This window comes from Emiliania huxleyi (assembly GCF_000372725.1).
Source record: "Emiliania huxleyi CCMP1516 unplaced genomic scaffold EMIHUscaffold_109, whole genome shotgun sequence".
Taxonomy (NCBI): Eukaryota; Haptophyta; order Isochrysidales; family Noelaerhabdaceae; genus Emiliania; species Emiliania huxleyi.
Window position 1 is genome coordinate 359,056 of NW_005201851.1, and position 27,252 is coordinate 386,307.

The 27,252-nt window shown below is 65.9% G+C and overlaps 12 protein-coding genes across 12 annotated transcripts; 6 read left to right on the forward strand and 6 right to left on the reverse strand.

Annotated features, from left to right (window-relative positions):
- Window positions 1-484: 484 nt before the first annotated feature.
- Window positions 485-2,083, reverse strand: EMIHUDRAFT_108831 (hypothetical protein; the record flags this gene model as incomplete). Its single annotated transcript, XM_005792218.1, has 1 exon — window positions 485-2,083. One exon carries the CDS (start codon window positions 2,081-2,083, stop codon window positions 485-487), a length of 1,599 nt encoding a protein of 532 aa, XP_005792275.1.
- A 455-nt stretch (window positions 2,084-2,538) lies between these two features.
- EMIHUDRAFT_223407 (hypothetical protein) lies at window positions 2,539-3,540 on the forward strand (the record flags this gene model as incomplete). Its single annotated transcript, XM_005792219.1, has 1 exon — window positions 2,539-3,540. The coding sequence occupies one exon, from the start codon at window positions 2,539-2,541 to the stop codon at window positions 3,538-3,540; it is 1,002 nt and encodes a 333-aa protein (XP_005792276.1).
- Window positions 3,541-4,419: 879 nt separating this feature from the next.
- On the forward strand, window positions 4,420-4,683 carry EMIHUDRAFT_69923 (hypothetical protein; the record flags this gene model as incomplete). The annotated part of the gene is made up of 1 exon (XM_005792220.1): window positions 4,420-4,683. A coding segment is annotated over one exon (264 nt), but the record flags the coding sequence as incomplete, so codon positions are not given.
- Window positions 4,684-5,918: 1,235 nt separating this feature from the next.
- EMIHUDRAFT_58098 (hypothetical protein) lies at window positions 5,919-6,335 on the reverse strand (the record flags this gene model as incomplete). The annotated part of the gene is made up of 1 exon (XM_005792221.1): window positions 5,919-6,335. A coding segment is annotated over one exon (417 nt), but the record flags the coding sequence as incomplete, so codon positions are not given.
- Window positions 6,336-6,555: 220 nt separating this feature from the next.
- EMIHUDRAFT_439820 (hypothetical protein) lies at window positions 6,556-7,614 on the reverse strand. The gene is made up of 2 exons (XM_005792222.1): window positions 6,644-7,614; window positions 6,556-6,580 (listed from the first exon to the last, which is right to left on the reverse strand). Exon 1 carries the CDS (start codon window positions 7,598-7,600, stop codon window positions 6,644-6,646), a length of 957 nt encoding a protein of 318 aa, XP_005792279.1. The 5' UTR covers window positions 7,601-7,614; the 3' UTR covers window positions 6,556-6,580.
- A 2,171-nt stretch (window positions 7,615-9,785) lies between these two features.
- EMIHUDRAFT_361262 (hypothetical protein) lies at window positions 9,786-10,446 on the forward strand (the record flags this gene model as incomplete). Its single annotated transcript, XM_005792223.1, has 1 exon — window positions 9,786-10,446. A coding segment is annotated over exon 1 (623 nt), but the record flags the coding sequence as incomplete, so codon positions are not given.
- Window positions 10,447-10,568: 122 nt separating this feature from the next.
- EMIHUDRAFT_223412 (hypothetical protein) lies at window positions 10,569-11,412 on the forward strand (the record flags this gene model as incomplete). Its single annotated transcript, XM_005792224.1, has 2 exons — window positions 10,569-11,096; window positions 11,395-11,412. The coding sequence occupies 2 exons, from the start codon at window positions 10,569-10,571 to the stop codon at window positions 11,410-11,412; spliced, it is 546 nt and encodes a 181-aa protein (XP_005792281.1).
- Window positions 11,413-11,909: 497 nt separating this feature from the next.
- Window positions 11,910-12,971, reverse strand: EMIHUDRAFT_108834 (hypothetical protein; the record flags this gene model as incomplete). Its single annotated transcript, XM_005792225.1, has 1 exon — window positions 11,910-12,971. The coding sequence occupies one exon, from the start codon at window positions 12,969-12,971 to the stop codon at window positions 11,910-11,912; it is 1,062 nt and encodes a 353-aa protein (XP_005792282.1).
- Window positions 12,972-17,684: 4,713 nt separating this feature from the next.
- On the reverse strand, window positions 17,685-19,618 carry EMIHUDRAFT_223415 (hypothetical protein; the record flags this gene model as incomplete). The annotated part of the gene is made up of 5 exons (XM_005792226.1): window positions 17,685-17,747; window positions 17,907-18,078; window positions 18,490-18,558; window positions 18,672-19,519; window positions 19,601-19,618. The coding sequence occupies 5 exons, from the start codon at window positions 19,616-19,618 to the stop codon at window positions 17,685-17,687; spliced, it is 1,170 nt and encodes a 389-aa protein (XP_005792283.1).
- An 881-nt stretch (window positions 19,619-20,499) lies between these two features.
- EMIHUDRAFT_423017 (hypothetical protein) lies at window positions 20,500-21,429 on the forward strand. Its single transcript, XM_005792227.1, has 2 exons — window positions 20,500-21,097; window positions 21,178-21,429. Exons 1-2 carry the CDS (start codon window positions 20,588-20,590, stop codon window positions 21,343-21,345), a joined length of 678 nt encoding a protein of 225 aa, XP_005792284.1. The 5' UTR covers window positions 20,500-20,587; the 3' UTR covers window positions 21,346-21,429.
- Window positions 21,430-21,762: 333 nt separating this feature from the next.
- EMIHUDRAFT_223417 (hypothetical protein) lies at window positions 21,763-24,615 on the reverse strand (the record flags this gene model as incomplete). Its single annotated transcript, XM_005792228.1, has 5 exons — window positions 21,763-21,794; window positions 22,209-22,251; window positions 22,328-22,363; window positions 22,440-22,479; window positions 24,380-24,615. The coding sequence occupies 5 exons, from the start codon at window positions 24,613-24,615 to the stop codon at window positions 21,763-21,765; spliced, it is 387 nt and encodes a 128-aa protein (XP_005792285.1).
- Window positions 24,616-24,739: 124 nt separating this feature from the next.
- On the forward strand, window positions 24,740-26,416 carry EMIHUDRAFT_223418 (hypothetical protein; the record flags this gene model as incomplete). The annotated part of the gene is made up of 2 exons (XM_005792229.1): window positions 24,740-26,239; window positions 26,321-26,416. 2 exons carry the CDS (start codon window positions 24,740-24,742, stop codon window positions 26,414-26,416), a joined length of 1,596 nt encoding a protein of 531 aa, XP_005792286.1.
- Window positions 26,417-27,252: the final 836 nt, after the last annotated feature.

Sequence of the window (27,252 nt, forward strand, 5' to 3'; positions counted from 1 at the left end):
CGGGGTCGCAGCTGCCTCTGGAAGGCACCGAGAGGGACAAAATGGCGCAAATGGTCAAATCAAGGTTTTGTAACGCGAGCTGTGCCACAGTGAAATGGCACTAGCCGTACGGCAAAAAACGCCCGCTGGCAGCTGGCAACCCTAGTGGCAACCCCTTGGTTGGGGTGGTACGTACGTACGGCGGCCTAGACGGGGGACGACGGCGGCTGGCGTTCGCGAGGCCCCCGGCCCCGCCCGCCAGGCGCATACGATTTACGAATGCATGTTACACCGTGCGCATGTTCGAGCATGTGCATGTGCATGTGTGCATACGATTAGAGGTTTGATCTCGCCCCCCGCGCGGACCCGGACGGCGACCGCGTGCGGCGAGATGCGCTCATCCGAATTAAGGCGGTCCACCGCACACTACACACGAGCATGGTCCACGCTCTCACTCGATCTCACGACTCACCTCTGCGCTCTGGACAGGATAAGCACGTCCGTCTCATACAAACTTGTCTGCCAAGAACTTGGCCATGACAGCGACTCCGAGAAGGCCAAGGGCCGCCGCAGCCCATGTTATTGGCGCGCGGATCGCCGTGCGTAGCTTCTCCCCGGCGAGGATGAAGGTGACCGAGGGCACGATGAGGAAAATAAGGTCCCCAGAAGTCGAGCCGAGAAAGTCGACGACGGTGCCAAGGTCGGAGACGAACAGTGCGATTCCGACGACGACAGAAACGTACGCAAGCACGGCGACGCGGTCGAGGGTGGACGTGATGAAGAGCGAGTCCCCGAGCGCTTCGGTCTCGGGCGCCTCCTTGAGCGAGATTACCGTGCTAAAGGTTGCGAGCGTCGCAGGGAGGTTGGTGCTGAGCGAGCTGCTAATCGTCATTTTGATGCTGCGCTGCGGCCCGATGCGCTCCTCCTTCCGCTTCGTGCACATCTCGATCACTGAGACGACGTTGAGGCGAGACGGGTAGGCCTGCAACGGCACGGTGCTAAGCACGGCGACGGCGAGCGCGACTCTCACGGCGGCAACCGCAACAGAATCCGCCGGGTAGGAGTTGAGCACGTTGCTCGAGACGAGGCTGCCAAACGTGAGGTATCCGGCTGTGGCCACGATGGAGTAAAAGGAAAAGATTAGTGCCATTGCCAGGCCAACTGTCTTGGCCTTTCGCACCGGGGTCGGCTCCTCCAGCTCCGCCAGGATGGTGAACGTGTTGTGAACGCAAAAGTAGGCCAGGATGAAGGAGGGCAGCTTGCCAAAGCACTGCGCCGTCGAGCCGAGCAGCACGATCTCCGATGTACACGTTCCCGCTGGATCGTCCAAACACGCCGCCTTGCAAGGCGACGACATGAACACCGAGGATGCGGGCGGGTCGCTGACCCCCTGTCCGCCGCAGGGGTCGAGCAGGGAAGGCGCGACGTAGAAGCTGAGGATCGTGGTCACGGCGAGCATGAGGCAGCTCACCGAGAGGAGCGAGACGATACGCAAAGAGTCCATCGAACGCAGGAAGCAGAGGGGCACATAGTAGCACGCCGACGCGAGGAGAAAGACCTTGCGCGGGATCTGAGGGAAGGTGCTCGTGACATTGTCTGCGGCGACGATCACGTACGTCAGAGCCGCGCCAATCACAAAGACGACGAGGCAGATGGACACAAAGGCCCCCGAGCCCGGCAGCACGGCATTGCACAGGTCAAACATCGTCGGTAGCTCCAGCCCCGCTCGCATGGCTGCGGATTCGAGCAGAAAGATAGCCAGGCAGGCCAGGCAGGCCCCCAAAATACCGAGTGCCCAACCGCCAAACAAGCCAGCCTCCGCGTATGCCCCTGGCAATGCGAGGATCCCGGTCCCCATGCACGTTGCTGCGATGGAGATGATGGCGGAGAACATGGACGCTCCCTTGCCTTGTGCGCCACTCGCAGCGGTCACATCGATGAACTGTGTCGTTCTCCGTGTCATGTTGGTCGTGATTGTGTACCGCTCGTTCTCCGGGATGTGTGCAAATCTCACAGCGGCGCGAACCTTGTTTCCGGCGGCCTTAAGCCGCGGGGGCGGCGCCTTCTCGACGCCGACCACCACCGCGTCGCCCGCCGTCTGCATATCGCCTCGGAGCTAGTGCATGACGGCTCTCGGCTGGCTGGACGGACGAGTGTGATCACGCATGAGGCGTTACCTTCTTTTGTCTGAGTGAGTGTGCCAGCAATCGCCATTCCCGCAAGCGGTCTCTACCCACCCTCTCATGGGGGCCCTACTACTGCTACGCGCGGCGTTAGATAAAAAATCTCTCTCACATGGACATGAAGGGCCGGAGGGAAGAAATCGTGCGCGAATGCCGGGGTCAGTTATCCGACACAGCGTCATCCATGTATCAAACCATATGTGAATGAGTTGACCACTCTACAGCGCAGCATCTTTTATTTATTTTTCTCGCACGCGCCGCCCGGGCCCTTTTTGGGGCTTGGTTAGGGTCATATCGTCGTGGACTCTCACTACTGGGAGTGGTTTGCTATCAAGCCATCTCGAGCTCTCGGTTGCTATTTGCTCCGCTGAACGCGATGGCAAAGGCATTGCCTACCGGCAAAGTAAGGCAGGCTGCGGAGTTTCGAGCGATACCTAAGCTGTGGTACATGCCTTTCTCCCTGAACTCCGCGAAGGCCGCGATGTGCCTGCGCCTCTCTTCCGTGAACGAGGCTGCTGAGCGCGTGGACCTGGGCGTCGAGGGGCAGTACGATTTCGAGTGTGCCCAGCTGAACCCAAACATGACAGTGCCTTTCTTGGAGGTGGAAGATAAAGTCATCACCGACTCCCGGCTGATAGCAGACCACCTCTTCCAGAAGTATCCCGGCGCTGGCGATCGCAAGGCCATCAGTGAGGGCCAGAAGGAATCGGTCATTGCCTTCGTGGACACGATTGCCGAATGGGACGAGGCGGTGTGGTGTTTTACGCATATCGGCGAACAAGCAAGCATGGCAAACATACCCAGGTACATGAAGTTGCACCAGCAAGCCCTATTGGCCAACCAGAAGGGTTCGGAGCTGCCGCTCGTGGACGGCATGAGCATGGAGGACGTCTACTTAAAGAAGATAGCGGGCCTCCGCTACTTTGAGTCGATGCTAGGTTCGGATCCGGGGGCTGAGGACTACCAACGAAATAATGAGATTGTCTATGAGCAGATCTGGGCGAAAGCCAACGAGCTCCTGGCGACACGTCAATCACAAGACTTCTTGTTCGGGGCCGAACTCACGACTGCTGATGCGCTGTTCGTTCCCTTCCTCTACAGGATCGGGTTCGTTGCGAAAGTGAATCTCGAAGAGAACTTCCAGCAGTATCCACGCGTGCGACAGTACTGGCAGCAGGTGCAAGCGACCAAAGAAGCAAAGTGTGTCACAGCCTACGGGAAACAGTTTGTTGCTAAAGTGATGCTGCAAGCTTGCCTCCCATGCAAGATCGCAAGCTTTAAGTGCGGCGGTAGGAAGTACGCGGCGCTACCCGCAGAGATGAATCGGAAGATCGAAGCTTTCATCGACGAGAAACGGAAGGGCCACCTTTCTAAGTAAGCGCGACACTTGTCATGTTGCTGTATGCGCTGTAGGCGTTATAATAAGGAGTTTTGCTGTATGCGCCATTGTAGGCGTTATAATAAGGAGTTCGAAAAGAAAAAAATGCCTTTGCGGGAGGCAGGTACAGTGGGTTGCGGGCATTAAGAAAACGTCGCATTAAGAAACCCTACCAAGCGATTTCCGCAAAAATCTAAGAAACCACGGGGCGCCGCAGGCGCGGCCCCGAGAAAAGGCCAGACACGAGTGTGAACGGGTCCGGAGCCCCAGCTGCAGCTCAAAATTTCTCTTCGCCTGGGCCTGCGGCAGCGCACTTGTCACTTTTCACGGTCTGCGGTGTTCTGAGTGGAGTGGTCAGTGGATGGAGGCGTGTGTGCGTCTTCCCCTCATCCAGAGAGCCGACTCGGCGGCAGACTCTTGGCATCGCCCTCGCGGACCGAGCTTTAACACTCTTCTTACCTAAAAATCCTTCGGGCCGGCGCTCTGGCTTGATTGAGTGCCCCGCCCGGAGCTAAGAAACCACGGCGTGGGGTGGATGAGGGCTGTGGAAAGGCTTAGAAACGGCGGCGTGCCGCGGAATCCTGTTTTCTTAATGCCCGCAACCCACTGTATGAGGTGGCGTGGGGGTGACGAGTTCCTTACGGTCCGACGCGCGACGGCTTCGCCGCCGGGCAGAATACAAAATCTTATTTCTGCCAGAAGGTAGAGCGCGCTTTACAAGAATAACACCTGGTCTTTCCTTCCCAACATTTTGGATTTTTGCGGGGTTCCCTTTGGAAGACGGTACCATACCCCGCAAAAAGTTGGAAGCCAGCAGGAGTGCACGATCGCAAGATCGCTCTGTGCGGCATCAGCACGATCGCTAGATCGCTAGGCACCATGGGCGACGAGGCCCACGCCGCAGACGACGAGACTGAGAACACGTTGTACGCCGTCCTGCTGTGCAACCCTGCGGCCACGCACGAGGAGCTGCGGAGAGCCTACAAGGAGCAGGCGCTGCATTGGCACCCAGACAAGAACGACGACCCCGAGGCGGAGGAGCGCTTCAAGCTCATCAGCACCGCGTGGAGCATCCTCTCGGACGACGCCAAGCGGGCGGCGTACGATGCGAGCCTCGCAAGAGGCGCCGCCGCAGAGCAGGACTACTACAATACCGCCTTTGGCGCGGATTGTAGCCGCGCGTTCGACGCGGACGCGGCGCGGGAGGCGTGGCAGGCCTTCGTGCGCGCCGAGGAGGCGGCGCGGAGGCGGCGGGCGAGGAGGGAGCGCGGCTTGCTGGTTGGCGTGGTGAGCCTTGCGGTCTGGTCGGTGCTCGCCCTGGTCGGTGCGCAACTCGCGTGCGGCGGCGACGCGCTGCTCTTCCCGCGCGCGCTGCAGGCGTCCAACGGCGACGGCGAGCTGGCGCTCGCCAAACTCTCCCTCGACGTGAGCACACTGCGGGCGAGGCTGGTGGCGAGGCACGAGGCGGCGGCGCTGCGCGGGTGGCACCGCTCGCTGCTTGGCTCACGGGCCGGCCTCCTCCTCCGCACGCACACGCCGTACCTCCGCATCGCCATCAACGGCAGCGCCGACCTGCGCCGCGCGCCGGACGTCGGCCGGAGAGGCGGTCGCGGCTGGCTGCTCGTCTCGTCGAGCAGCGGAGAGGACATCTACGGGAGGGAGAGGCGCGTGCGCACAAACACGTTCCTCTACTTCCCAAACGAGGCGCCGCGCCCGTGGCCGCCGCCCGCGGCGCTCTGCGTGCGGCTCCTCCAGTCGGGCAGCATCCGCGAGCGGGGCTGGTGGGACGACATGTCGAGACAGCTCGGGGGCCGGCTGCGCGGCTTTGGGCTCGCGGTGGTCCCGGGCTCGGAGTGCGCTCCCGAGTACGGCCTCCTCACCCTCGCGGGCGGCACGGCCTGCGCGCTCGTCGCGGCGCGGCTCACCGCCCGCGCCGCGACCCGCGGTATGGAGTCTTGAGTCTTGACGTACGAGATACGAGAGCGCGTCGACTCGGCTATGCCTATGGCTTCTCTCGTACTGTTCTGTGGTAGAAGAGGCCTCCGCTACCCGCGGTACTCGTAGTCCTAGACTCGTAAAGTTTCTTTCACACAACACATGGATTATGGTACAGCCCGAGAGAGGTGCAGGCTGGGGTGGTGTCTACAGGCAGAGCTGTGAGACTTCCCGGCAGCAGCGCGTCTCTGGAGTCTGAGAGCGAGCGCGCGCTTCCCTGCAGCAGCGTCTCTGAGTCTGAGAGCGAGCGCGCGCTCTCTGTCTCACAGCCAGGTCACAGCTCTCCGTGGCGGTCACAGATACTTTTCCCATGCAGAGGCGACCGCCGAGTGTGGCCGCAGCCTGTACGCAGACAGCTTTTGCCGCATCATGTCCGCTGGCCGCGGCTCGAGAGGCTCTCGCAACAGGCGCATACCAGACTGCTTGAGCGACAGTGCACCCTTCCTAGCGTTGCACTTGGCGCAGCAGGCAACCATGTTGGTCCACGTGTCCCTCCCGCCGTCGCTCTTCGGAACCACGTGATCAACCGTTCTGGCAACGCCGCCACAGTACTGGCAGACGTACGCGTCGCGCTGTAGGATACGTGGGCGGGTCGAGTTGCCGGTTCGGCGCGGCTTCCCGATGGACTGGTATTGCGTGAGCACTATCACGGCGGGCGCGCGGAGGGAGAGCTTCTCCGAGAAAAGCAGGATGTCGGTGCTCTCCACCTCGTGCGCCTTGTTCTCTCGGAGGAGCAGAGCGCCGCGCACCGGGTGGCAGGCGGAGAGTGGAGAGTAATCTGCGTTGAGGACGAGCGTGCGCAGCCGCTTCGAGGCCAGCGCGGCGGCGGCCTTGGCGGGATGCATCGCAGCTTGCTCGGGTCAATCACCGGCCGCGAAACAACGCGACAAATAAAAAACTTTGCGTAGAATTGCTTCGCCGGTGTGTGGTGGCGGCGTGCCGTCCTCCCATCCCTCCCTTGGCGTGTTTCTTTCTTTCTTTCTTTGCTCTCGCCCGTGCTTTGATAAGAAACAAAGAAAGTTCAGACCAGGCGCGCGCAAAGTACTTACTGCATACTGGAAGAACCTCCCACCATCCCTCCCTTGGGTTGTCCGTTTTCTTTCTTTACTTACTGGAAGAACCCGACCGCCACGCGACGCGTCACTTTCGCACTGCCGGCCTTCACCTCTTGCATGCCGTGCTTCCACTCGACCGCGCCGTGGCCCTGGCGGCCGCGAAAGAGGAGCAGCTCGCCCGCGGCGGCAAAGGGGAAGGGCTGCGTTTCAAACGGTGGGTTGGCGTCGGCCAGGTAGAATTCGCCACCCGTATAGTCGACGCCCGGCTGCGAGAGGAGGAGCAGGGCCTGGAAGTCGCCACACGAGTCGCGGTGCGCGAAGTTGATGCCGCCCAACCCGTACCGCAGCAGCAGGGCCTTGGACTTGTCCAGCGCGTCCTCGCCAGACATGGTCACAGTGACGTCCGTCCCGCCCCTCTTTTCCTTCCTCTTCACCTCGCAAAGCGGGCCTGCATGGTCGATGAGCCATTCCCGCGCCGCGTCCTGGCAGCGCTGCAGGAGGTCTGGCAGCGGCTTCGTCAGATCCGCGTACTCTCCGGCGTACCCGTTCCCTTGTGAGTGATCCAGCCTGCGCGGCGCCTTCTTGTCCGTCTTCTGTGTGGACAGTTGGTGAAGGACGGTGCTCACCTCCGCCGGACTGAGCAGCTGGACCAGCAGCGCGCCATCTCGCAGCAGGTCGGCCGCGTTATCCGGGAAGCGCATGTACAGTGCTTCAAGCGAGGGCGGCGCCGCCACCACATCGGGCGCCGCATCAGACGGAAGCTCCGGCACGATGAAGTCGCCCTTTTTCGGCGGTAAGCAGAGCTTGTCGTACGGAGCTTTGCCGAGTGCCTCTCTTAGCGCACCGCAGACGGTTGGCCGTGTTCCATCGTTCATAGCCACCGGATAGCGTCCGCCGTGCTGCCGCGTGAGGATCTCGACGACGTGCTCGCCCTTCATCTTTTTCTCGCCGCTCCGCCGCAGGTCGCTGGCGTACTCGCGAGTGACGTCCTTGAGGTCGCGCTTCATCATGGGGAGGGGCGCGGATGCCAATATTTCTTTTCTTGAAGGTCGCCGATAGAAGAAAACGCAGGGTGAACCCTAATCCTAACTCTAATCCTAACCTAAAAAGGTGGGGTGCTAGTCTGGGACCCATACGTGGCAGTTCCCTTGCTCCAAGCGCTTGCGCTTCGGCGGTAGTGATCTAGTCACCCGAATACAAAACAAACGCGAGAAGCGCGCCGCCCGCGACAAAACCAAGTACCACACCGTCCGCGGCGGCTACCTGACTGAGTTCTACCCCAAGAGCGTCCCGCTCCCCGAGCCCGAGTCCCTTCCAGCTACCGACGCGATTCTCAATGGCACTTGCAAATCCACGTACCCGCGGCCGCGGGCGCTCGCTGCCATCAAGAATCACAAGGACTGGTTCGCGCACCAGGAGCTCGTCAAGGCGCGGGATGTGCACGTCAAGAACAACCCGTCCCTCGGAGACAGCGCCGTCAACAACCGCGAAGCCGCGCGCTTCGTCTCTGCCTCAACGCCTTTCGCCGGCAAGGCCTTCGATGTCCGTGTCGACGGTACGTACGCCACCGCCCTCTCCTCCGACACCCTCCAGGACGAGCTCCAGCGGAAGCTCGGCCTTTGGCTCTCCGTGGCGCTTCCCACCCTTCGGGTCGCGCTCGAGCGGGGCATGTCAGTCGATTTCTTCGGCGACTACCTTTACAACAAGGCCCACCACCGGCGGCCCCACGACGGCGTCCTCGCCGCCTGGGCGGACGCGATGCGCGCCCCGGCCAACGCACCGGTCGTGCACGGCGACAAGGAGAAACCAGAGCTCACCCGGCAGTACAACGAGGGGTACAAGGTCGACCTCGCGGAACCCCACGCTGGCCCGGGAGGATGCGATGAGGTGAATGAAGTCAAGCTCTGGACGCCCCTCCTCAAGACCTCCTCGGCGGGCGTTGGCAACGCCTCGAGCGGCGGCACGCCCGCCTCCGTTGGCCACTCCTACGCCTTCGGCAACACCGAAGAGAAGGCCCGCCGCCTAAACATGGGCTGCAAGGCGCGCGGGCAACCCGGCCAACCCTTCGACCACAAGAACGGCCACGGCTACGTCAAGGCGCATCGCGGTTTCTACCACGACGCGATCTTTGTCAAGCGCAACAACTTCAACCTGCTGCTCCACGAGACGTTCGGCGGCGGCTTCTCGCCCACCGCCGTTCTCAAGCTGCGCCGCCTCGCGCGCAAAGTCGCGCGCGGCAGCGTCGACCGCACGGCCTACTCGCCCAAGTACTCGCTCTCTTTTATGTCCCACCATGCAGAGCGCATCTCTCTCTCTGTTGTGCGAGGCGTGAACCGCGCCATTCGCTCTCACCTGGCAACCCTGTCTGCACGTCTCGCGCGCGCGTGAACAGGGCTCCAGGCCCCAAATGACGTGTGAGTGTTAGAGTTGTTTGGTATTGCTAAAAATCTCTCTCTCTCCCGAATACCACGTTCGGATCGCTCCTCATCGCAAACCCTGTCAGCAGTTCACCTACGGGTATGTTCGTAAAATACCTACAGAGCCTACATACAATAGGTAGGTAGGTAGAAAGGTGAAGAACAGCCAGGCTCGGACTGGACACCAACGCGGTATGGGTGGACGCTAGACAGATGATGACGACACGCACGAGCGACACACAGACACAAACAAGCTCACAAGACACACAGCCAGCGGGCTGCCACACACCCTGAGTCGGCTTACACATAACTCAAGGCCATATCCTCCCTGTCGCCCCCCCCAGCACTCCACGGTGCCAAGAGAAACAAACAAGGGCACAACGACACAACAGACGACAGGAAGTGACATGCGAGGCTAGAGCAGGCTTGCTCTACCTCCAGCAATCTCTCCGGCCGGCGAGGCACGGACGAGACCGTGTGTGGGGTCTAAGTGAGGTGTCTATGGACGCTCTCCTCACGGGCTAGCTGCCTGCGGCTAGCCCTATCTCGCACTCACGGGCAGTGACAATTCAATGGGTGAGTGTTACAATGAGAGGGGGAATGAGAAAACGAGGCCGGAGGTGCCGTCGCGCGCCAAAGCGCTTGGGTGTGCCTTTATCGATCAACACTTTCGATAGACCGAAAGTAAGATCGTTCGGTGCAGAAACGCCGGCCATGCCCATGTAACGCACTTGTGCTCGATTTTTTGGTTTAGAAGTGTCTCCAAGTCTTCTGGACCCATCGATGGCCGTCGCCTCGACGCCGCTCGTCGCGGCACCATCGTGCCCGGCCTGGGCGAAGCGTCGTCGCGGGTTCCCGCCGCAGTTCGACGGCAAGCCGTGCGAGCCTGCCGAGGAGGAGGACATGTGGCTGTGCAGAGCCGACGGCCGCGCGCGCAGCACCGCCGACCTGAAGCGCCTGGCGACCGCCGCTCGGGTGCGAGCGAAACGAGCAGGAGATGCAGCCGCCGCGAACACGCGCGATCGGCAGGCGCGCGACCAGCGCCGCCGGCAGCGTGAGCAGCACGACCGGCGCGCAGCGCCGGCGGTCGCCAAGACCGTGCGCCCACAACGCGGCCAGTGCGGCTGCCCGGCGCACGCGGTGTGCGGCATGTGCGTCGACCAGGGCAAGCTCGCCGCGGCCGAGCAGGCGGCCATCGACCTGGAGACGCGCTTCCACGCCTCGACGAACGTCGTCATGGACCTGGAGCGGCCCGAGGACGAGACGGCGGCGCTGCTGCAGCGCTGCGTGCACGTCTCCGACGAGACGAAGCGGCGGCTGCTGGGCGAGTGGAGCGACGAGCGCATGGCGCACGCGCTGCCGCTGCACGCATGCGCCTCGTGCGGCGTGCGCGACCCGTCGCTGACGTACACGCGGGTTGACGTGTCAGCGCTGCCGCGCATGTCCGAGGGTGAGTAGAAGTGTGTGGAGGTTTGGTAGGCTGTAGCGTCGTCGCGCGTAAGAAGAGTGGTGAAATTTAGAAAAGGAGTTGCGGTGTTGATCGCCGCGGGAGCCCTCTTATATGCTGTCGGCAGAGCATCTCGAGTGCCCCGTGTGTCTCGAAGTCCGCGACGGGCACATCCACCAGTGCCAAGCAGACCACCTCGTCTGCGCTGAATGCGACCGCGGCCTGACCACGCGGCTGTGCCCGACGTGCCGCGAGCCCCTCCACTCCCTTGCGCAGCCAAACCGCAACCGCTTCGCTGAGCGAATGATCGCGCGGCTTCCGGCGGCATGCGACCACTGCGGCGCGGCGACAACGCGCGGCGACAAGGCCGGCCACGAGCTGGACTGTCCACAGCGGCCGAGGGCGTGTGCTGCCGCCGGCGCCGGGTGCGCCTGGTCGGGGCTGGTGGGAGCGAAGGCGGCGCACGAGGCGCAGTGCGTGTTTGTGATCCACGTGGCGCCGCTGCGAGTCCGTGTCGCCGAGCTCGAGCCGCAGAACCAGCGGCTGCAGGCGCGGGTCGCGGCACTCGAGCCGCAGGTGCGTACGCTGCGCGATGAGAACGAGCGGCTGAGGCGCGCCGCGGAGGGCGGTGGCTTTCGGAGGGTGCGGCAGTGTGTCGACGTGGAAGAGTGCCACCGTCGGGTAGGACAGGTCGGCCCGGAGCAGCGGAGTAGCCGTCGTGGTCGCGGCGAGCAGCGCCGGCCACTCCGGCGCCGCGTCGGCAACATGGGAGCATGTCCACCGCCACTTCGCGGTCGCAGCGCTGTTGTCGCCCGAAACGCCGCATATCCCTCTGGCGGGCCAAAGATCGACTCGCATGTCGATTTTGACTCGACGGCGGCATGGAGGCATCACGTCTCCATGCCGCCGTCAAGTCGGAGCCAGTCTACAGCGACCACAGCGCTCACCGCAGGGATAAGCGAGCTTTTCAGAGTGACACTGGTGGATTTTGCGCGAAATCCCACCCGGTGGATTTGGGCGCTGTGGGCCCCCTACGCCCTACCGAGGGTGTGGGGGGGGCGCACTCTTCGTACTTCGACTTGGGCTATTATCTGCCACACCGGGAGGGCGGCCGCGGCGGTCGGTGGCAGGCGTGGCACAGGCGACAAGTCTTCAAGGGACAAGGCACACAAGGGGTCAAGGGCACGACCGATATTTTTGCTTGCAAAAACGCAACATTTTCTTCGCGGGCGGGGCTCCGCCCCGCACCCCGCCGGGGCTCCGCCCCCCCGGACCCTAGCTGACCGAGGGGAGGGGTCAGGTCCGCAAGCTGGCGAGGGGGCGGGACCGAGGGGGGGGTAAGCTACCGGAGGGGGGGTCAGCTGCCGCTGGCTCGGGACCGCTGAGCGACAGGGGAGTGAGGTACCCCCCCCCACCTCCACCTGGTCAGACCGTCGACCAAGAGGGGGGTCAACGTCATGACTCACCACGACCCGACGAGCCGCCGTCGCTCCCCGCCCGCCCACGGGCGAGTGTATCCGCCACGGCGACCACGTGCGGCCATCCGCGCAGCATCACGGGGCGGCAGTCGATCATGGGCGAGGTCGCCTTTGGCACAGCGTTCTCGAAGGCGCGACGCTCGTCCGCCGCCACCGCGACGTCGTCGCGCGTCAGCTTGCGCAGCACGTCGAGCAGCAGGTCCGGAGGCAGGAGGGCGAGGCCGCCCGCGCCCGTGCCGCGCCGCGCGTGCAGCAGCAGCAGCCACACCACCTCGCGGAAGGCCCGTGGGAAGAAGCCGTGCACGCTCGGGCTCCAGCGCCGCCACTCGTACAGCCGGCGCGGGAAGGAGGGGTCGCGCCCAATCTCGAGCGGCGACGCTTGGAGCGCGCCGGTGGCGTAACGGGCGAGGCGCACCGCCATCGCCTCGCGAGCGCTCGCTAGCGCCACCTCGATGTCCAAGCCGCCACGCGATGGCCTGGGCCGCTTGGCCCATGGCGCGTCGCTGCCAGTAGGCGCGCCGCCCAGCAGATCGACGGGCAGCGCCGCATACGCCGACGTGCTGAGCAGCTGGAGCGGTGTGTTGCCGCTCGCGGAGCGCGCGCTCAGGCTCGCGCCCGCGTCGACCAGCGCGAGGGCGGTCTCCTCGAACGAGGCGGCGCACGCGGCGTGCAGCGCCGTCCGGCCGTCGGGCGTGCTCGCATGTGGGTCGGCGTGCGCGCCGAGCAGCGCGCCGACGCACGCGACGTGGCCATTCTTGGCGGCAAGCGCCAGCGCGGTCTCGCCCGTACGCCGGCGCGCGTCGGGACGCGCGCCGGCCGCGAGCAACGCGCGGCATTGGCGCTCGTCGCCCGCCTCGGCCACGTCCGGCAGCAGCGCCGTCTTCAGATCGCCTTCTCGCGTGGGCAGGAGCGTGTCGGGCTCGCCGCTCACGAATTGAAGCACGACGTTCTCGACCTGCGCACGCGTCATCGACGCCACCTGCTCACGGCTGCTGAAGCCCTGGCGCTCGAACTCGGCCACCAGCGCCGAAATCAGCATGTCGGCGACCGAACCGCCCGCTGCTGGCGCCGCCGGCGCGGCTGTGGGTTGGGCAGAGGGCCCGGCGGGTGCGGTGGGTGTGGCTGCTGCGGGCGCGTCAAGTGTGGTTGTGGCGGCGGGCGCGGCTCCAGGAACGGAGGCAACTGCGTCCAATCCGTGAGTGGAAGCAGCTGATGCGCCCGCCGACGGCACCACCGAGGTCGGCGCAGCAACGGGCGCAGCAGAATGCGATGCGGCTGAGAGCGTGTCGGTGGAGGCCTCTGGCGCTCCAGATGGTGCAACATCCTTGGCTGGCGGGACGCGGAAGAGATTGGTGAACGCGGCGCCGAGGCGCTTCAGCATCTGCTCGTGGCGTGACTGCCTCGTCCGCCACGCCCTGCTTCTGCGCGACACCGTCGGGTTTTGCAGCAACCCTCCAGGAGAATGGCGATGAGATGAACCGCCAAGACCACGAGAATCGCCGGACCAGGTCCGATGGACACAGGCCGCTGGACGCAGCACCCCAAATCGGCTTTTTTAAGCGGGCCGAAAATTCTTTTGCCGGCTCGACCCGCTGCCGGGGTAGTGCCGGCCACACCATGCTCCTCCTCTCGCAGCCCGACGACGTCACTGACGCGGACGGTCTGTGCGTCGCCGGCGACGGCCTGCGTGCCTCGCTCCTCGCGCGGCCGCTGGAGCAGTCGTGGTGCTCCGCTGCCAGTGATGCAGCCAGCCAGCTGGCGGCCGACCCGAATATGTGCGCCGCTGCGAGCCTCTCCACGCTCCGCGCGCTGCGGGTACCTACCGGCACGCTGGTCGTGCTGCGCTGTCTCGGCGGGCCCAGTCGACCCGCTCACCTGCATGCATTGCCTCGCGGCGCTGGCGAGGCGCCGAGGTGGCTGTCTGGGCTGTGCGAGGGCGTCGAGCTGGACCACGCCGAGGACGGTGTGCTCTACCTCTCCCCACTGCTCTGGCGCAACCTTGGCGGCGGCGGCGGCGGCCATCCGATGCCGCCGCTGGCGGTGCTCGTGCGGCGCGGGAGTGCGGACACCTCCCTGCCTCCTGTCGCTCGGAGAGCCGTCGTGCAGCCGGTGGCGTCGCCCACGCCGCAGCAGTACGGCTGGCCGCCGCCGCGCGCTCCCGCCGCCGCCGGTGCCGCCGCTGCCGCCGCACTTCGCCGCCACTTTCGCCAGCCGAGGCTCCTCTGCTCTCCTCTGCTCTGCAGACCCTCTGCAGACGCGTCGTCTCGCGGCCGCCTCCTCACGCCGGCGGCGCGGCGCTGTAGGATCGTCTGCGCGGGAGACGTCTTCGCGGTGCCGACCGGGGCGGGCAGGCGCGGAGGCGGTGCGTCGGGCGGCGGCGACGAGTCCAGCGACTCGAGCAGCGACGACGAGGCTGCTCGCACCCCGGCGCGCGCCTGCCCGCACTAGGGCCTGCGAGAAGAGGGCGAGAAGAGGCCTGCCGCCGCTCTGCCGTTGCAGAGGTTGGACTTGCGCGGCCGCAGGCGATCCTCTTCCTGGTCCTCGAGCTGGACGGGGGCGAAGAGGGCGGCGGGGGCGGCGAGGGCGGCGGGGGCGGCGAGGCAGGGGCGGGCGGACAGCGCAGCGGCGCCCTGCTCGTCGTGCGCGGCGAGACGGCCCTCGTGCAAGAGGCGGGGAGTGCGTCCGTCGCGCCGCCGGCGGGGCTGCTCCGCTTCGTGGCGAGAGCGCCGGCGCTGCCGCAGCACGAGGGGGAGGGCGCCGCGGAGCTGCGCCGCTGCCTCGCCCTCTCGCGGTGGCGGGAGGGGCCGGCGGCGGCGGCGGTGCTGCTTTGCGGGGGCGCAGGCAGCGGCAAGCGGCGCCTTGCCGAGCAGTGGTGTGACGAGGCGGGCTTGGCCCTGGTGCAGCGCTCCGTCGGCTCGCTGCCCGGCTTGCCCATGCACGCCGCGGAGAGCGAGGCGACGGCGACGCGGACCTTGCTCGCCCTCGTCTCCGAGGCGGCGGCGCAGGCGGGCGACACCGGCAAGCGTGCTGCTCCTCCGCCTAGGTGTGATCTGGAGTCTCTTGAGTGACAGCAGGCTGCGACATCGGCAAGCGTGCTGCTCCTCCGCCTAGGTGTGATCTGGAGTCTCTTGAGTGACAGCAGGCTGCGACACCGGCAAGCGTGCTGCTCCTCCGCCTAGGTGTGATCTGGAGTCTCTTGAGTGACAGCAGGCTGCGACACCGGCAAGCGTGCTGCTCCTCCGCCTAGGTGTGATCTGGAGTCTCTTGAGTGACAGCAGGCTGCGACACCGGCAAGCGTGCTGCTCCTCCGCCTAGGTGTGATCTGGAGTCTCTTGAGTGACAGCAGGCTGCGACACCGGCAAGCGTGCTGCTCCTCCGCCTAGGTGTGATCTGGAGTCTCTTGAGTGACAGCAGGCTGCGACATCGACGACCGTGCTGCTCCTCCGCCGGCTCGACCTGCTGCCGGCAGAGGCCGCCGCCGCCGCCGCTTGGGCCCGCGCGATCAGGGCAATGCTGCAGCACGCGCACGCGCCGGCAGGCGGCGGCGGCGGTGGCGGTGGCGGCGGCGGCGGTGGCGGCGGCGGCGGCGTGGTCGTCGTTTGCTCGTGCCGCAATCTCGAGCAGGTGCCTTCACTCATCTGAGGCATCATGTATTGTGCAGATCTGATCAAGCAACTTCGAGCAGGTCCCTCCGCCGGTGCGCGCTTCTTTCCACGTCGTCGCGCGAGCCGCCGCGCCCGGCTCTCTGCCTCCCGCCCTGAGGCTGGCGGGGCTCACGGCTGCGCTGCGGGCGCACGGCGCGCTGCGTGGCAGCGAGCGCACCGGCGCCACGGCCGCCACCGCCACCAGCAACGGATTGGCCACCGCGGGAAACGGCAAGGTGGCGGCGGTGGCGGCGGCGGCGGTGGCCGCGGCGCCGTCGCCAGCGTCTCTCCCTCACCCGATGGAATGCGCGGCGGCGGCGGCGGCGGCAGCTGCGGCGGCGGAGGAGGAGGAGTCGGCCGCGAGTCGGGAGCGCGAGCTGCTCGCCGCTGCGGCCGCGGCGGTGGCCGCCGAGCCGCGGCTTACTCCCCGCGATTGGGCGCTTAGTTGCGGTGAGGCGCAGCTGCTTGCGCCTGCGGGCGCCGCCCTTGGCGCTGCGGAGCTGCGCGAGGCCCTGCGGAGGCGGCTGGCGCGGGAGGGCGACGAGCTCGGGTCGCCAGAGGTTGCGAACGTGCAGTGGGACGACGTGGGCGGGCAGGAGGAGGCGAAGCGCGCCATCCTCGAGACGATCCAGCTGCCGCTGTCCGCGCCGCACCTCTTCGGCGCCGGGCTGCGGCTCCGCTCGGGGGCGCGGGGCTTCTGGCTCTCCGCCCCGCCCGCCCGCCTCCGCTTCACACGCTGCGTGCCTGCGAGTAGGTGCTGCTGCACGGCCCTCCCGGCACGGGCAAGACGCTCCTCGCAAAGGCGGTCGCGTCGCAGTGCGGCCTCCGCTTCCTCTCCGTCAAGGCCTCCTCTTCCGCCTCCTCTTCCGCCCGACACTGCGACTCTCTGCCTCCCCTCGACCCTCCGAACCCCCCCCCTTCCCCCTTCCCCCTTTTCCCACCCGCCCGCACACACCCCTCGTGTCGCAGGGGCCGGAGCTCATCTCGTCGTACGTCGGCGAGAGCGAGCGGCGCGTGCGCGAGCTCTTCTCTCGCGCCGCCGCCGCCGCGCCCTGCGTCCTCTTCTTCGACGAGATCGACGCGCTCGCGCCCGCGCGCGGCGCGGCGGCGGACGCCGGCGGCGTGATGGACCGCATCGTCTCTCAGCTCATGGCGGAGCTCGACGGCGTCCACGCGCGGCGCCACCTCTTCGTGCTCGGCGCCACCAACCGGCCAGACCTGCTCGAGCCGGCACTCCTCTGGCCGTGGGCCGCATCTCCTCCCGAGAGGGTCTGAGACGACCCGAGCCTGCCCGAGAACAGGCGCTCCTCCGGCCGGGCCGGCTCGACGTGCTGGTGCGCGTCGGCCCGCCCTCCACCCCGGCCGAGCAGGCGCAGGTCCTCGCCGCCCTGACGCGCAAGTTCGACCTCTCGCCCGACGTCTCCCTGTCCGACGTCGCCGCCCGCTGCCCCATCGGCCTCTCCGGCGCCGACTACTACGCGCTCTGCGCCGACGCGATGGTGCGCGCCATTCAGGAGGGCCTCCCGGAGGCGCAGGCGGTGGCGGCACAGGACGGCGCCGACGGCAGCGGCAGCGAGAGCGACGACGGCAGCGAGGACGACGAGGCGGACGGGGGCCAGGCGGCGGGCGCGGAGGGGCAAGCGGTCACGCAGGCCGAGTCGGTGCCGCCGCCAGTGGTGGCGGCGCGTCACTTTGACGCGGCGGTGCGGAGCTTGTTGGGCAGCCGCGAGGCGCGACCACGAAACAGCGTGGACGACATGGCTCGACTGCTTCAGGAGGAGATGGCGACACAGAGCTGCTGAGGGGTGTGGAGGTGTGTGAGATCTGAGATGTGCGCCGGGCAACGGCCGTAATTGCGCGTAAAAATCTTCGACCGAGAGGGTTGCACAGAGTATTTCTCCGCGCTATGCACTGCTGAGAGTGCTGTACTGATGTTACGCTGTGTACGAAACTCTACTGTACGTAGTACGACCGAGCCAATTCAGGGACGCAGGACGCTGCGGCCTGCGCGCGGTTCGCACGTCGGCGGCCGCATCCATGATTTCTCGTCCATGTAACGAGAAGGACAGGCGGGTACCGCAAACCAGCGACGGGCGCGCGGGGCTCTCTCAGAAAGTGGCCCACGATGGCTCCTCCTCCGCCGCCGCCGGCTGGTCTGCGGGCGGCGCCTCCTCCGTGCCGGCCGCGATGCTCGCAGGCGGCGAGGTGGGCTTCTCGCTGTCCGTCCACGTGAGCGCCACGCGCAGCTCCTTGCCGCCGCCCCGCGCCTGCAGCGGCCGCCACGGCGCGGCCCCGATGGCGCCGCAAGCCGCGTCCGGCTCGAGCGGCACCGTCGCCCTCCCCACGAGGGAGTGCGGCGCCCAGCGGCGGCGGCGCCAAAAGGAGAGCTCGAGGCTCTGCAGGCTGTGCGCCTCGAAGGAGAGGTCGGCGCATGCCCACGCGTGTACCGGCCGCAGCGCCTCCTTGTCCGTGCAGACCTGGTCCGCGCAGACCACACCGCTCCTGCGCGTGCAACGCGTGCACGGGGTGAGTGGCGCGGCGCCGGGGCGCAGGGCAGGCAGGCGGGCGCGGCGTGCTTGCGGCGGCCGCTCGCGCCGGCCGAAGCGAGGAAGTAGACTGGCCTCCGCTCTCCGCCGCTCGCAAAGAGGCATCGCGCCTCGACAGCGGCGAGCGAGGCGGTGCCGCACCTTCCCCGCGTGAGCGCGACGCCCGCGCCGCCGCACCGCGCCAGCAGCGCCGCCGCCGTCGGCCGCGCCGTTGCGCTGCGGGTGAGAGCGGCGCGCAGCAGCGAGACGAGACCCTCTCTCTGCCCTCCGACGGATGGGAGCGGGCCGAGCGCCTGCTCACACCGCCTCCTGTCAAGGAACGGCCGCGGCCGTGCGCCGCCCTCTCGCAGCGAGCGCCTCGTCGGACAGCTGCTTCGCCGGCTCATAGCCGAGACAGCCCAGCCGCTCCTCGCCCGCCGTGCCGAAGAGGCTGCGCCTGCGGCGGAGGGGCCGCAGGAGGGCGACGGTGGGAGTCTGGCGGCGCGGGCGGAGGCGGCGGAAGAGGGCAATGCGGCGAGGGCAATGCGGCGCCCGAGCAGCAGCGCGTACAGCAGCACTCCGACGGCCCACACGTCAGCCGGCGTGAAGACGGGCTCGCCAGCTCTGAGGTCGTACATCTCGGGCGGGCGGTACTGCGGCGTCGAGGTGCGGTGGATCCGCTCCTCGGCTTCAGACAGCTCCGGCGGACTCGTGACGCCGTCGACGTAGCGGAAGGGTGCGTCCCGGACGGAGCCAAAGTCGCACAGCTTCCAGCCGGTCGCCGAGAGGAGCAGGTTCTCGGGCTTGACGTCGCAGTGCGCCCAGCCGTGCGCGTGCAGGTGCGCGAGCCCGCCGCACACCTGAGTGAAGATGGCGAGGACGCCATCGCCATCGAGCGGGCGCGCCCACGCGCGGCGGCCGACGAGGTACTCGGCGAGGGAGCCCTCCGGACAGAGCTCGAAGAGGAGCAGGAGCTCCTCGCCGGGCCCGACAAAGCTGGGCCGCCGCACGCTACCCACAGTCGCGAGGAGGTGCGGGTGAGGCGGCAGGTCGGCCATCACCGTCGCCTCGAGCAGGCAAGCGTCAGCGTCCGCCTCTGGCAGGCCGCCGAGCCGCACGCGCTTGACGGCGAGGCGGCTGGTACTGCCGTCCGGCAGCCGCTCCGTGGCCGCAAACACGTCCGAGAAGGAGCCCTCGCCGACTTTGCTGCCGAGTAGGACGGTGCCGCCACCGCTGCCCTCGCACTTTTCGCTGCGAGCGGTGAAGGCCGCGCGGAGGTGCCAGCGAGCGGCGTTGAAGCAGTCGGAGATCATTGGCGCGGGAGAGGCAGACGATTGGATGACGTAGAGCTCCCTCTCACGACACTGGGCACGGGAAAAGCGCCACACTGGCACTAACACAGGTACACAACCGGGAGCCTCGGTGCGCAGGAGAGGGTGGACGGCGGTCGGAAGACAGCGTCGGAAGACAGCGTCTAAAAAGAAAAAAACTCCGCTCACAGTAAACCGATCCACCATCGCACGCGCCCCACACCTTCCTCTCGCCAACACATTGGCCCCGCTCTCGCTCTAAACAATGCGTGTCGCGATCCACATCACCACCGGCTCGCGGCAGGTATGAGCACAGCCACAGGAGCGTGGTAAACCGAACCCCCCGCTCCCTACCAGATTGGTTGGACGCGAACCCGGAAGCGAAGCGATCCCGCGCCGAACTCTCGTGGCTTCCCACGTCATGGATACAGTCATGGCACCGATTTATCGTCCGTTGCATTTCCCGTTTGCGAGCCAACGCGTTCTCGAGACGCGCGAGAGAGAGATTTTTAGCAATACCAAACAACTCTAACACTCACACGTCATTTGGGGCCTGGAGCCCTGTTCACGCGCGCGCGAGACGTGCAGACAGGGTTGCCAGGTGAGAGCGAATGGCGCGGTTCACGCCTCGCACAACAGAGAGAGAGATGCGCTCTGCATGGTGGGACATAAAAGAGAGCGAGTATTTGGGCGAGTAGGTAGGATCGATTGTTGTTGTTTGTAGGTAGGCCGTGCGGTCGACGCTGCCGCGCGCGACTTTGCGCGCGAGGCGGCGCAGCTTGAGAACGGCGGTGGGCGAGAAGCCGCCGCCGAACGTCTCGTGGAGCAGCAGGTTGAAGTTGTTGCGCTTTGTTTTGAGACGCGTGTACACGCATCCGAGCCCGCGCCGAGCGCGCGCATGCCATCCATCCTGGTCGCACCCGTCCTTCTCTCGCGATAAGTCCCCTTGGCGGGCGACTTTGAGCGAGCCGATGCTCAGCGGCGCGATTTCGTAACGCGATGCGCTCAGAGCATGGGGGGTAACCAGTTTCGCACGCCCCGCGAGGTCTCTTGGGTCACAGGCCCCCCCCCCCCCCCCCGCCGCCGCGGCGGGCCGACGCGCCGTCTTGCCGGCACTTGGAGCACTTGGAGTGCAGTTATCAACCTCACATTTTGACGGCCTCGCTCGGGCGTTCCATGCTCGCGGCCGTCTCCTCGCACGCTGTGGCGGCGACCGCGACGGCCGGCGCGTGGACCGCCGAGCAGTCAATCTACCGCACCAGGGCTTGGATCGACACTGCGGTCGTCCGGCTAGGCCTCTGCCCGTACGCGGCCAAGCCGTTTCACGGCGACCGCATCCGGTATGCGGTGAGCGACTGCACCAGCGACGAGGCGCTCGTCGCCTCCTTCTTCGAGGAGGGACTGCTGCTGCTCGACTCGCCCGAGGAGGAGCTCGCCACGACGATGCTGATCGCTCCAAAGTATGAGGGCGGGATCGGCGAGTTCTACTCGCTGTACGAGTGGCTCACCGACCTGCTCGAGAGCGAGGAGGAGGAGGTGCTCGCGAACGGAGTCCAGCCCGCCTTCTTCCACCCGGCCTGGTCGTTTGACGGACTGCCGGCCGACTCCCCCATCCACTTTGAGAAGCGTGCGCCCTGCCCCGTCATCAACCTGCTGCGCCGCTCCACCCTCGACCGGACGGTGGAGGCGCGCTGCCTGCGCTCTTCGCTCTCGGCCGCCGCCCCTGCCCACCGCGCCGACATCCCGCCCCGCGTGCGCCCGCGCAGGAGGGCTTACGGCGAGGCGTCATCGTCAACCAGCAGATCTCGGAGCACAACGCGGCGGCGCTGCAGGCGGAGGGCACGCCCGCGCTGAGCAGGCTCTTTGACGACCTCGGCGCGCTACAGCTTCACACGGCCGCGGACGAGGGTGGCGCCGACAGCGGTCCGAGATGAACTCACCATCGACGATCGATATTCTCGTGTACAAGTCGGTGCGTGTTTGTCTGAGTCATCAAGCTCACTTCTACGTTCTAGACCAAAACGCAAAAGAGGTCACACCCTCGTGTAAAATGTGTGGATTGTGTGGTCCCTCGGAGCTTCCGCCTTCCCTCGGCTTGTTCCGGCTTAAAAGGGTGGGCCCTGGGGCGCCTGCGGCTTAAACGGCTTATTAAAACCGGCGGCCTAGGCCGGTTTTAAGAGCTGCTGGGCCGCCGATTCCTTAAACGGTCTTAAACGCTTAAACGGTGCGGGAGAGCTCCCGAGGTCGATGCTCCGGGAGGCTCCCCGGTAGACGCCGGAGGCCGGGAAGCTGGCTACAGTCAGCTGGCACGCGTCCCCTATGCGAGTATGGCTCCCGCCAGTGCACCAGACTTACAGATGTGTCTTCAGTGGCGGGTTCGCGCCTAATAACGGCAGTATTGGAGAAACCGGCGCGGAACCCAGCGACGCGTGCCGGTGAGGCCGATTTTCTTAAACGGACTTAAAAGAGGGACCCCCCGTGCCTGCAATCTCTTAAATGCTATGGCAAGTTAAGCCCCGAGCGATTCTAAGATCAGGTCTGCCACCTCCTCGTTTCTTAAAAGGTCTTAAAAAAATCTCCTCGTTTCTTAAAAGGTCTTAAAAAAATCCGGCCCTCAGAACCCTAGGGGTACCCTAAGGTAGATGCAGATGTAGATGTGGGGAGGCGGCCGCTCTGCCTTGTCCTCTCTCTCGGGTTGTTGCACGAGTATATGGGACAAAAGCGTCGAAAATGTCCCAAAAAAGCGTGTCTCGAGTTTGTGGCAGCTCCGGAGCCAGCGCGGGCTGCCAGGACGCACCGCTCGCGCGTTCGGCGCACTCCCTGGCACCCAGGGAGTGCGCCTAACCGACCAGACCGAATAGGCTCGATGCCGCGCTCGCTGTGGAGCTGCCACAAACTCGCCGCCGAGCGTGCCACCGACGGCGTCCCGGCGGAGGTGATGGAGTGTGAGACCTGAGGCTGCGGAGGTGACGCCTGAGGTACCGGTCCGTGCACAGCGACTCAGCCGGCGACCGCCACGGGCTCAGACGAGACTTGTCGACTCGTTCCAGCTCAGCTTCACCGTGGTCCTCGGGCGTCTGTCGACGTCAGGACCACCCATACAGCTCGCGGGTTTGAGGTCGCAAGAGCCAAGATGGTGGCGTTTGGACATCCCAACCATCACACAAGACAGCCTGTAGGTGATGGCGGGACGGCGCAGTGTTTGTGGCACTCGGCAGTAGGCACCCGCGGCACGGCCCCGCTGTCGGCTCTCGCGGGCTGCGGAACCGGCCCCAGAAGGGGACGGTCCGGGCGAGTGTGGCAGCTCCTGCGCTAGTATGGGCGCCCTCTATTATAGCACTACTGATCCTGGTCATTAGAGCTGCCAGGGATAGCGTCAGGAGCTGGTAGGAGTCAAAGCCCCTCATATTTGAGACATCGTGTCCCATATACTCGTGCAACAACCCTCTCTCTCTCTCTCTCTCTCTCTCTCTCTCTCTCTCTCTCTCTCTCTCTCTCTCTCGCTCTCTCTCTCTCTCTCTCTCTCTCTCTCTCTCTCTCTCTCTCTCTCTCTCTCTCTCTCTCTCTCTCTCTCTCACTCACTCCCTCTCTCTCTCACTCTCTCTCTCTCGAGGTCTCGTGCGTGCCGAGCTAATCCTCAGAGCAACAATAAGCGACTGTACCACGGACGACGGAGCACAGAGCGCAGCAGACAGGACGGCGGCGACGGCGGACATGGCAGAGACGAGTGTGAAACAAAGGGAGGCGGGGATGGAGGGCGGTAGTGACAGGGATGGTGACGGTGACGGTGGCGAGGGAGAGGAAGGGGGTCCATTTAACACCAGACAGCGAGAGGGGCAGGGAGGAAAGGGGGAGAGAGAGCCAACGGCGATGCCACCAGCAGCAGGGGACACGATGAACAGGTAGACAACGGCCAAGGCGATGGCGAGGACGAGGAGACACGGGACGATGGCAGGCGAGACGAGGAGGACGGAGGCGAGGGAAGAGGCAGCGCCGCAGTCGATGATAGTGTCTGACAGAGACCCGTCGCGCTGGGAGGGACACTATCTTGGAGCGCTCTACATCAAGACTGCGAAAGAAGCGCTTCGCGCCGTCGCCATCGGCGCCACCGCCTCCCACATATTCTCGGCCGGGTTGTACCGCTCGACTGAGCTGAGGAAGCCGTTGTTGTGGCCGCCCACAGCGTAGAGCTTGCCGTCGAGCACCGCCGCGGCGTGAGCAATACGCACCGTTGCCATCGGCGCCACCGCCTCCCACCCGTTCGTCGCCGGGTCGTACCGCTCGACTGAGCTGAGGAAGCCGTTGTTGGTGCCACCCACAGCGTAGAGCTTGCCGTCGAGCACCGCCACGGCGTGAGCAAGCCGCGCCGTTGCCATCGGTGCCACCTCCTCCCACCCGTTCGTCGCCGGGTCGTACCGCTCGATCGAGCTGAGGCTGCCGTCGTTGCCGGTTCCGCTCACAGCGTACAGCTTGCCGTCGAGCACCGCGACAGCGTGAGCCATCCGCGCCGACGGCAGCGGCGCCACCGCCTCCCACGAATTGGCAGCCGGATCGTACCGCTCGACCGAGCTGAGGAAGCCGTCGTCGTCGTTGTAGCCTCCCACAGCATACAGCTTGCCGTCGAGCGCCGCCATGGCGTGAAAGTTCCGAGCCTCCGCCATCGGCGCCACTTCCTCCCACGCGTTCGTAGCCAGGTCGTACCGCTCCACCGAGCTGGAAGTTGCGCCGTCCTCCTCACTCTGGCCGCCCACCGCGTAGAGCTTGCCATCGAGTACCGCCATGCGCGCCCTCAGGCGCCCCGACGGCATCGGCGCCACAGCCTCCTCCTCCCACTCACTCGTTGACGGGTCGTACCGCTCCAGCGAGTTGATGTTACTGCCCCCACCGCCGTAGCCGCCGATCACGAGCATGCGCGGCCTCTCGCGCTTCGGCAGCGTCTCCTTCCAGCCGCGGCGCCACGCGCGGCACGTCCCCTTGACGGCGTGATCCTTGGTCGGCAGCTGGGCGAGGATGTGCGGGGCGAGGTCCGGCGAGAGGAGGACCTCGGAGAGCACCCACTCGGGCTGCTCCACGAGCCGTGCGGCGTGCTCCTCCGCCACGCGCATCGCGGCGGCGCTCCAGAGGGGCGCCTGCTCGTCGATGAAGGCGACGAGCTGCTCTGGCGAGAGGCCAGACAGGCGGGCGCCGATGCGGTGCGAGGGCATAGACACATTCTCGGCGCGAGTTCAGTTGCGTGGTGCGGTTTTTCTTTTTCAGAAATCAGCGTATTTTTTTCTTTTTGGTGGCCAGCCGAGGCGCCGAGTTTTCTCAGCGAAAGTCGCTGAGGCGATGTGGGCCCTGACCTTGACGTCGGCCGCGCCGACGCCGCTCGCGTCCGTGCCGCTCTACGGCCAGTACGAGATCACCCTCGCCGGTCCGTCCGAGGCCACCGTGGCGAATCCCTTCGAGGTCGAGCTCAGCGCGACGTTCACGCACACAGAGCCGCCGACGGGCACTCCGATCGTCGTGGGCGGCTTCTACGACGGCGGCGGCACGTACCGCGTGCGCTTCTCGCCGTCGGCGGAGGGCGAGTGGAAGTACACGACGGCGAGCAGCGCGGCGGCGCTCGACGGCAGCGGCGGCGAATTCCACGTGGTGAAGAAGGCGGCGGGCGACCGCGGGCCGGTGTTCTCGAAGGGCTCCGGGCTGTACTATTCCGACTTCACGCCGCACGTGAGCGTCGGCACGACGTGCTACCAGTGGGCTTCGAAGGGCTTCGACATGCAGGCGCAGACGCTCGAGACGCTGAAGGCGTCGCCGTTCAACAAGATCCGCATGACGACGTTCCCGAAGTGGTACATCTTCAACCGCGCGAATCCCGTCGAGACGGGCGCGCCGTACGCGATCTCGCCGGGCTCGGCGGCGGCGAACGCGAGCGCGTGGACGTGCGTCGGCGAGCACTGCCCGTCGCTCTCCGGCAGCTTCGACCTGAAGCGGTTCAACGTGTCGTTCTGGCAGAATTACGACCGGCTGGTCGGCGCGCTGAAGGAGCAGGGCGTGATCGCCGACATCATCCTCTTCCACCCGTACGATGGCGGCCACTGGGGCTTCGACTGCATGGGGGGCACCGACGCCGAGAAGTACGACACGGCGCTCGACAAGTTCTACCTCAGGTACGCCATCGCGCGCCTCGCCTCGAACTCGAACGTGTGGTGGAGCATGGCGAACGAGTGGAGCTTCAACAAGTGCAAAGGACGCGGCGTCAACGAGTCGGCGAAGTCGCCTCACCCGTCGCCGAGCCCGGTGTGGGACGAGCTCTTCGAGACGCTCGCGGCCGCCGACCCGTACGGCCGCCAGGCGTCGATCCACAACGGCAACCTGCTGTACAACCACTCGCGGCCGTGGATCTCTCACGTCTCACTGCAAGGAATGGAGGAGACCACGCCGGCGATCCGTCAGAAGTACGGCAAGCCGACGCTCTGGGACGAGGTGCGCTACGAGGGCAACATCACGAGCTCGTTTGGGTCGCTGAGCGCCGCCGAGGAGGCCGACCGGTTCTGGTGGGGCGCCGCGCTCGGCGTCCACGTCGGGCACTCGGAGACCGTGCTACGCGCAGCCGTCAAGGACGACGATGCGCAGCCGCTGTGGTGGGCCAAGGGCGGCACGCTCGTCGGCGAGTCGCCACCGCGGATCGCCTTCTTCAAGCAGCTGTGGGCGTCGACCGGCGCCGACTTTGGCGCGCTCACGCCGGCGCACGCGAGCTACGGCCAGGCGGGCGACCCGGTGTCCGACACGCTCACGGGCGACAGCGTGCAGCTCGTCAAGTTCCGCCGCCAAGGCACGTGGAACGTGGCGCTGCCCGGCGGCGGCGGCGGCGGCCGCGCGTGGAAGGCGGTCAGCGTCGACTACTGGGGCATGACGACGACTGAGCTGCCGCTGCCGACGTCGGGCGCGACTGTCGCCGTCGACGTGCACACGCTGCCGTTCACGCTGCTCTTCACCAAGTCGGCGGCCACCGCCGCGTGAGCCGCGTCGCAGCCGTCTCTCCTCAGCTACCTCAAGCTCTTGGACGTCTATCCACCTCCCTCCAGCGCCGCCTCGATCGCGCCGCTCACCTGCGCGACGGCGCGCCAAGCTGTGAACAGGCGCGTGCTCTCGTCGCTCGAGACACTCTCGCTGTGAACGGCGTCTCTTCACAGCTCAAGCTGTGAACAGGCACGTGCTCTTGTCGCTGGAGACATTCTCGCTGACGGCGAGATATTGCCGACAATCACGTGCACCCTGAGGAAGGAGGTGGGCGCACCGAATCTGCTTGCGGCCGCGTCGCCACCGCCGCCTCCGTCACCGACGAGACGCTTTGTCATATGGCTTCGCGTACGCGGACTACAACCTGACCTTCTGCTCCTCGACTTTGCACCTGGTACGCCAGCATGCAGAGCACATTGCTCTCCGGCCCTCTCGGGCAGCTCTCCTGCTTTCTCCTAGCCTCCAAGCACCTGCCTGCTTCGAAGAGGCCAGCAGCCCCGGCGACTTTTACACGTCCACGCAGCGCACGCAAGCTGGCGGCGATCGCGTCGATCAGCTCCCTGGGGGGGTTGAGCAGGACGAGCGGCGGTGGAGGAGAGGGCGTGTGGCGGAGAGTCCATCGATGGCCCGGGGCCTTCGCGGCCGTGCGGTGTGAAAAGACAAAGAAAAAGACGGGGTTCGCCCGGAATAGCGGGCAAAGAGAAAGAGAGACCTAAAGACAGTTTCTTTTCAGGCCCAGACCCCAGTGTGCTGCACGTGCATCTCTTCCATACACGTGAGAGACTGGGTGGAAAAAACTCTTTCTAAAAACGATTCTTTTCTCCCGTGGTGTACCT